General features: G+C 44.0%; 1 protein-coding gene across 2 annotated transcripts in view; it reads right to left on the bottom strand.

Annotated features, from left to right (window-relative positions):
• Positions 1 to 3,569: 3,569 nt before the first annotated feature.
• Positions 3,570 to 8,358, bottom strand: part of dscama (Down syndrome cell adhesion molecule a) — a 61,195-nt gene continuing 56,406 nt past the window's right edge. The window contains exons 21-31 of one of the 2 annotated variants that reach the window (XM_041051385.1): positions 8,101 to 8,264; positions 7,794 to 7,892; positions 7,492 to 7,680; positions 7,109 to 7,399; positions 6,626 to 6,802; positions 6,465 to 6,495; positions 6,220 to 6,335; positions 5,937 to 6,095; positions 5,408 to 5,605; positions 4,926 to 5,228; positions 3,570 to 3,949 (exon numbers count right to left, since the gene is read on the bottom strand). In XM_041051385.1, coding sequence (XP_040907319.1) covers positions 3,570 to 3,949; positions 4,926 to 5,228; positions 5,408 to 5,605; positions 5,937 to 6,095; positions 6,220 to 6,335; positions 6,465 to 6,495; positions 6,626 to 6,802; positions 7,109 to 7,399; positions 7,492 to 7,680; positions 7,794 to 7,892; positions 8,101 to 8,264 — 2,107 coding nt within the window. The remainder of the gene's footprint in view (positions 3,950 to 4,925; positions 5,229 to 5,407; positions 5,606 to 5,936; positions 6,096 to 6,219; positions 6,336 to 6,464; positions 6,496 to 6,625; positions 6,803 to 7,108; positions 7,400 to 7,491; positions 7,681 to 7,793; positions 7,893 to 8,100; positions 8,265 to 8,358) is intronic. The other variant, XM_041051384.1, reaches the window with a different exon arrangement.

Genomic DNA, 8,358 nt, shown 5'->3' with positions numbered 1-8,358 from the left:
TAGTTCTTGGCTGTCTAAAGGAGGACTGATTTGCTTAGTTAGATTCTTAATGACCATGGCCAACCAAGTAACCACGTCAAACCACTCAGCTGGGTTCTCTCCAGCAGAACATTTCTGCCTTGTGGAAAAATGCAGCAGCTTCAGGACATTTAAGTGGGTGAATCCAGTAAAGAGTGTAACAATACATTACACTTCCAGCAGCAGCAGCATCACATCTCAGTGCAGTGCAGACCTGCAGCAGAGCTGAGCTGCTGTGGCTTCTGAATGTGACGGGACTCAGTCATAGTCTGATGCTAACTCATCAGTCAGGTCAGACTAAAGAAGGTGACTGACAGGTTACTGTGAGGTTACTGGTTACTCTCTGAAATCTCCTTCTCATCACTCACTGCACAGCAGAGTTAGCCATCACAGATAATCCACAGATTATGAGCCATGTTTCCTCTGTTTTGACAGTTCTGTTTGTATATTTCATAAAATATGCTCCTTTAATCTAAATAAGACTGATAGAAGGGAATCAGTACAGCTAATGGTCTGTGTATGAGTGGGCTTTGAAAAATGAGGATGAACTGAGGTTTTCCAGAGCCAGATCTGAAAAAATTCAAAGCCTATCTGAAGCCAGTCTGAAGTCCTCTTGTCAACAACACAGTAAATACATTTGAGGAGGAAAAAAAATATATAAATATCCTGAATCCAACAAATGAAAGCATAAACAATGCCAGCTGTCAGCTGTAAACTGCCTCCAGTTCTGCACTGGGACACGCATCTGTGTTCATTACTGTATATTTTCACAATCATTTCCTCAGCACAGCTGGAAACAGCTTCAAATTTCTCAGGCTGATCAGAGGGAAGAATTCAGTTCAGCCTGAAACTTATTTATGACAGCGGTTATTAACTGTCAAGTGTGGTGGCAAGTAAATCTCTGTCACCACGCTTAATTTGTAGTGGACTTCAGAGGGAGATGGCAGATATAGTTGTCATTTTGAGTAATACGCCCTCCTGCTAAACCCCTGTCTTATGATATAAAACCATGGAAGCAGTTTAGCAGGAGGGACACATGAGGCTCAGGCAGAAGCTTCAGAACGGCAGGTTGTAAAGTACTCAATTAATAAACCAGCTCAGGAAGGAAGTTCTTTATGATGCTCATACACCTGTGTTTCATATTTGATTTAGAATGAATCTTTTATACATTTTTGGTCTCATTTCTAGAAGAAGTGACATTTTACATTCACATGGGCTTTATTAAAGAAGACACTGTCTCTCAGACAGTCTTAAACTGGTGGATTTGGTCAACCCTTTCACTCAGTCCTGCTGTGTGATTGCCTACATTTCCCAGAATGCCTTTTGACAGTTATCACATAAAGGGTAGAGACCAAGTGCTGTCACTTAAAGGGGTCATGAGTGTGTGGGTATACATACTGTACTATATATTCATCTTTACAGTGGACTGTGTTTGCAATTACTGCTACAAAGCATTTGATATGAATAATGACTGGTTATTATGTTAAAAGTTGATTTTGTCATTGATTTGATAACTGTAAAAAGAGGCAGATTCCAACTTGCGTGCGTACAGCGATCTAAGTCTTCCCACAGCAGGCTGATGTTGGCTGCAAAGATGTGAAAGGAAAGTTAAAGGAAGAGGATGGATTAGTGAGCAACACAACTCTTTACGACACTGCCACCTGCAGGCATGACAGCGATAGAGTCACAGAAGATGAACAAGCAGTTGTCTGGCTGAGCAACATTTGCAAACCATCATCGCTGAGACATTGCTGACAACCTTTACGACGTCTCACTGCTGTCATGATGAAACTAGGGCGAGGACTCGGGGTCTCCTGATGACATTCACGACCTTACGAACAGCCAGAGAGCAGAGCCTGGACCCGCCCTCCATGCGCCCGCTCCATCTCCACACCACCATCAGTCACTCATGTCAAACCCGTGGAGGACACTTTGGGGAACAGCCATTTTATTAATCAAATTTGAACTTGGTGTTAGTTTCTCTTTATTCCAGTGCCACCATGGTGAACACTCATGTTAAAAATAAAAAGTGACATTTTTTTTTTTCTTGTTAAAATGTATAATCATAATGAAGACAGTTAATCATAGAAACTAATCATAGAAACTGACATAATGACCTCACAGCATTTTGGATCAAACTCTTCTCCCTTCAGGCTAACTCAAAGAAACAGAAAGAACAGATATTGGCCAGGGCAGACAGGAACAAAAACAGCTTCTTACGTATATCCACATTTTTTTTTTAGATATTTCCCATAGACATTATAGGTTTGGTTTGAAGGGGGGATTCTGCTGGATTGTCTCACGTTTTTTTTTTCCCTGTAGAGGAGCATCACTGCAATGCAGCAACAGTAAATCTACTGAGGACAGTGAGAGCCTTGAAGACTCTACCTAGTGCACTGAGAGTAGGGGGATCTATCTGGACACACTTGAGTCAGGGTGTTGTGAAGTGCAAACCATTAGTTCTCTAAACCCTCCCTGTTCTAGCTAACATCATTTACCACCCCGGTAAACAAGCAGTGGTAAACTACACCTGAATACATAGCTGGAGTGTGTCCGGCCCTGTAAGTATACTCACAACATAGTTATTTTTCTTCATTACAGTACAGTATAGAGCAATAGTTTTCATATACTTTTCATATCTTTTTTTTCATATTGCACCATCAGAGAATGGGACACAGAGAAAGATCAACAGAGACTCCATTTCCTAATTAAAACGAGATATGTGCAAACATGACTAAGGACTTTATTAACCAAATCAATTCTTCCCTGTAATATCCACAAATAAAAGTGATTTCTCTTTTTATATATATATTTATAGTAATAAGAATAATAAATCTTCACATTGGATCATTTCATAGTGTGACAAAATGCTCGACTGGGCTGTCCAGCCACGATCGTAATCCTCATTGTCTTTTAATTGGTCAGTCCCCATGCATCCATAGGAAATAGATTTTTTTTTTTCTTCAAAAAAAGTAACAATTGGAGAGCAGCTGAAAAGTTTGGACTGGTGTCAATTGCTTTCATTCCAAGATTTCTCCCAAGTTTCATTCAGTGTTTCAGAAGGATATTCCATAGGAAAAAAATGACTCCAAATCGTCATCTTCCACTCCAGAAAAAAAAAAGATGTCCAGGTTCTTATGAAAACATTGTAGTAATGGTGATAATAGATCATTTGGTAATCAATAATTAATGATCATTAATAGCTGACAACTAACAATTAATAATCACTGATTAATTATAAAGAATTAACAAGAATCAAGAATAAATAATGCTCCCTCGTTACTCAATTAGTTTGGCAAAGCTCCGACTGGAGTCGTTTCCGATGAGTGAATTTTTTCTCAAGTGAAACCAAAAAAGAAAAAAAAAAAGAAATACAAACAAGAGATAAAAGAAAGTTCTAAAATAAATAAAAGGAGATTAGTAAAAGTGACCCCGTCCTTGGAGGGAGGGGACATATATACAGAACTGCGTGGTGAAAGTCAGTTTACTGCACTTGAGTGTTAAGTCCAGTGTTAGAGTGAGTTCTAGTCCCGCCCTAGGTGCCCCTGCTGTTATACCAGCGTGTAGGACTTTGCGTAGGGGTTGCTGCTCTGTTTGAGATGTCCTCTCGAGTCCAGCAGGGACTCCTGGGAGGTGCTGAGCTTGGCGGCCTGGGCCAGCTCTGAGCCCTCTCTGTGGGGGAGTGTGGCTGCAGAGCCAGGCTGCCACTGGGCCACTGGGTCCCTGCTGGCCTGAGGGGCCTCTGTGGGTGTTGGGGGCGCCATGCGAGAAGGCCGCTTCAGTGAGCGACTCTTCTGGGGCTCCAGACAGGCCTGACCCATGGCAGCTCTCTCCCCACTAGCTGTCCCCCTGGATGACCCCGAGCAGGACATGCCTCGGTTCAACAGGAAGTCCATGCGCAGGTATGGAGGAAGGTGAACCAGCTCGCCTCCTGTAGGACAACACAGACCGTCAGAGTTACACATGAGAGAGAACACGTGGAGAGAGTCCTGCCCAACATCACCTGATGTGGAGTTAATAAGTGGAGTTTATTCAGTTCAAACCTATTTTAAATCTAATGGTAAGACCTTATCCTCAGCCTCCATCCCCTGTCCCTGCCAATTTAATTACACTTATTATATTAAACTAGACTATTGTCCTAAAAATGAGTAAGTCATATCACTGCACAGCAGGCAATTTATGTCAGTCCTATCATACCTGCTTTTCAACAGTTTTGCATGTTACATTTATATATACCAGGACTGCCACTTGTTAACTGTTGATTTGTAACATGAATCCCTTCAGCAACAGTATCTCTTAATTACAGTAATATAAATGATGTTTGCTTCCTCATGTTTAGTTGAAAAAGTCAAGTTTTTAATCTGCACTATGCTGTGCAGATAAGAAGACATTAGATTTACCACACGGACCGTGGATACTGTGGATACTGGTGTATTTAAGGTCATTTTCTGGATGAGTCATCTCATTTAGAGCTGTTAGCATCTTAATGAAGCAAGTCTCAGTCGTACAGAGCAGCCATAGTTTCCTACCCCAGACTAAGATTCGTAATGGCTTCTCATGAATTTTTAGTCAGTGGTTTGAAATAATAATTGTCTAATATCTTGGAATGTGCTATTGTATCAAACTCATATTGAATTTTTGATTTAATAACTCCCCATTTTCTCTCTAAAAGGCTTTAAGCCAAACTTCACTGAGCCAATCAACTTGAATAACATTTTAACACCTCGTTTGGACTCACTGTCAGTATTAGAGTCACAGTTAATAGCTGGATGTCAATATTAGACACAAAGACACAAAGTTCAGTGATTAGTGTTATCAGCATCATTATGAGGCCATGAAATAAAAGGTTAGCACGCCGCTGGGTCTGAGGCAGACAGAACTGCGGTCTTTGAACAGCATGGCCTCACCCGGTCTGTGGGCCTTGGGCACGGCCATGTTCATGACCCGGCTGACGTCCTGAGGCTTGGGCGGGGAAGCAGTGAAGCGGCATATGCCTGATTCGGACGGTGTGCTGGAGGTCAGGCTGTCAGTGTAGTCGTTGGTGCCTGCCGTCATCTGCTCAGAGGAAGTGTCAGAGATGAAGCATTCCGTGATGGTGAATTTGGCGTGACGCAGCTGCTCCTCCATCTTGGCGTGCTCGTAGGCTCTGGCGAGCTCCTCATAGGTGGAGGAGGCGCTTTCTGTTGACACCATACTACTCCTCGCTCGGTCTGGATGGGGGCCGGAGTTAGTGGAAGGATTAGTGACAAGAGTTAGTGGCAAAATTATTAGAATATGATTTTGTTAAAGTTGTAAGACAGTCGATAGAGGTTTGTTGTTAGAGGTGCAGAGTAGTGTTACAGTGTTATGGCAAACTTTTAAAGAAACTGCGTCCAGATATGCTGTTTACCTGTGTCCTGAGATGGGCTGACGCTGTAACTGTCACTCTCCTTGTCAACTGAACCTGCGACTCTGGGTGTGGGCAGCCTCCAGTCAGTGCTGAGAGTGTGGGAGGAGACAGGGGGGTGTGGTCGGTTCAGGGTCCACTGGCTGGCATAGCGGTTGCGAGCAGCTGGGCCGGCTTTGGCTGTGCGGCGGGCTGTCGGGTCTGAGAAGAAGGAAGAGAACACTAAGAGAAATATCCCCCCATGAAGTGGGATGTAGGCTAAGAAGCTTCAGGTGGATGCTGGGGTGGAGGTGGGGCTAATGAAATGCTATAGGAACAGCAGAAGTAAACAACAGCAGAGTTTTTAAGGTGAGCAGTGAGGCAACAGGCATGCAGCAGCAGAGAGACAGCTTAAGCACACGTCCATGGTGCACTGGATATGTGCTGCAGTGAGAAGGCATGTGAGTGTAGTGACGACTTGAGCTGCCTGCCTGAACCAGCTCAACCAAATGTACATTTTATGAGTTATGAAGTTAAAAAAGGGAGTCCGTACTGGACTTACTGGTTCCTGGTCTGGCATCAGACACATCTACCAGTGGACCGGTGGCCTGGGACAGGGACTGGTAGTGGACAGTGTGGGTGACTGTGGACGACTTCTGTTTCTGGGTCTCCCCGAAGTCGTTATCAGTCAGTAACACAGTGGACCTGTCGTCTGTGGGACAGCAACAAAAACAAGGTCAAGAATATTCCATAACCAGGTTCCTTTCCTGTGTGAAAATAAAAAAAAACAAGCTGCTTGCTGTGTGGCAGAAGTACAAAACTACATGTGTGCTTACCAACAGTCTCCATGGTGTCTCTCTCCTCTATCAGAAGCTGGGCTCTGGGGATGTCGATGTGCATGCGGAGCGTCTGTTGCTGTTTGTTAATTGGCTCTGCTGGACGTGTGTTTTTACTGAGGAGCACAGTTTATTAGAAGAGTTTATTAGAAATCCTTGTTATCATTCTCATTAACAACATTGTGTTCATACTGAGATACTTGTCTTGCTAATGGCAAAGCAGTGAAGCTGCTGGACAGTCTTACCTCATGAGCATCTCAGCCAAACTCTTTGCATCTGAAAAACAAACAGAAAACATCATTTCACTTGTTAAACATTAGAGAATAAAGACTAAAATCTGTAGAGACCAGAAGCAAACATCTATCCATATGTGAGAAATACAATCGAGAAGTTGCCCTCATCTCACCTCGGAGCCTCTTCAGCCTCTGCTCCCTCCTCCTCCTCCTCAGCACCAGCAGCCCGATGAAGATTACAACGATGCCCACCAGCACGCACGAAATGGTGACCATCATCTTCAAACCTTCGCCGCCCCCTGAGTTGTCCTCACTCACATTGGGTGCCTTCACCAAAGGTGCAATGGTACCTGTGCAGAAGGCATGTGTTATGAGTTCAACATTTGCTCCAAGCAATAGTGTACAGTTCTCCACTAATTTAACCCATATGGTGGCGTCAGTGGGCTGGTGATGGAGGTGTCATAAGCAGCAACACACAACCTAGGTACAGTCACTGGAGTCAGTATGAAATGTGTTTTTTATTGCCTCCGTTCATCAACAGAGCCTCAAGTCTCAAGCTCTTCCATTAACAGAAGAAGTGATTTATCCTCTTTGCGTCAAGCTACCACTGTTAGCCAGACTCAGTATGTGTGTCCCATGTTATCGTGTCAACTCACTGCCATCATAGCTGAGCGTTGCAAACTTGACTCTCTTCTCAGCGTAGCCGGCGCTGTTGTAGACCTTCATCTGCAGCTCGTACCAGGTGGCCTCCTGTAGGTCGTACAGGATGTAGCTCTTGGTGAGGGAGGTGCGCTGTGCTGTGGTCCACGTGGGTGAATCTACGGGCCGGTACTCCAGGGTGAAGGAGGTGATGGGGCATCCACCGTTATTCCAGCCATTCAGGTTTATCTTGACCCGAGTGGCATTAATGCTCGTGAAGAGCTCCTGTTCTTTAGAGTACTGAGGTTCTGCAGAGGGAGGAAAGGCTTAGCATGTTAAGTCAGAAAAATATACATGAGAACTCCACTTATAATTAACATTTCTTAAAAAAAAATCATACCTTTCCCATGAGTCTTTGCTTCAATGATCTCACTGATGCGTCCTGGTCCCACTGCATTCTGGGCAGTGAGGGTGAACTTGTACCAGGTGCCACACTTGAGGTTCTCCAGCCGATAGGAGCGCTCACTGGGACTGATGGCAAAATTACCCCACTGCTCACTGTTATCCTCAGAGTACTGCAATATGTAGCCTGGAAAAGAACAAAGGCAGGGAGATGAATGTGGATCATGTGTGGGGAAAACAAGAAAAGAAAGAAAAAAAAAAAACAAACACTGAAAAAACAGAGTGTGGTGAGTGTCTGACCTCTTATGGAGCTGCCTCCGTTGTCTCCTGGGATCCAGGAGAGGGTTATAGAGGTGGTGGTTGTCTTGGTCACTGTGAGACGAGGCTGGTCAGGTGGAACTACAAGAAAGAAAACAGACAGAGCTCTCAAATGACTTTGATTATGTTTTTTAGGATTAGGACAAAAAATATGTGAACTGAATAGTTCACAAAAGCGACAAGTTGTGTAAATGAGTAAAAACCAACCCACAGGTGCAGCATGACATCACCTGTCTGTTGCTGAGGGGTGGTACAGGTGTGCCGTTTGTCCACATGTTGTATTTCTTACCTTGAACCTGCAGGTTCAGGACGATCTTGTCAGACCCAAAGCTGTTACTGGCCACACAAGTGTAGTTCCCAGAATCCTCTGCTTTCACCGTGCGGATAACAAGGCTACCGTTACCATGGACGCTGCGCCGACTGTCAATCACAACAGGTGCTGGGGTGCCGTTGCTGAAACACAGGTGTGTTTAGAATTAGCTTCATGTTTTCAGTGTCAACAGTAACTTTGAAGAGTGAAAAAGAAATAATTCAGTTAACATTTAAA

Source organism: Toxotes jaculatrix, chromosome 12 (genome assembly GCF_017976425.1).
Source record: "Toxotes jaculatrix isolate fToxJac2 chromosome 12, fToxJac2.pri, whole genome shotgun sequence".
In the NCBI taxonomy this organism is placed as follows: Eukaryota; Metazoa; Chordata; class Actinopteri; family Toxotidae; genus Toxotes; species Toxotes jaculatrix.
This window is presented reverse-complemented; position numbering and strand designations above follow the sequence as displayed.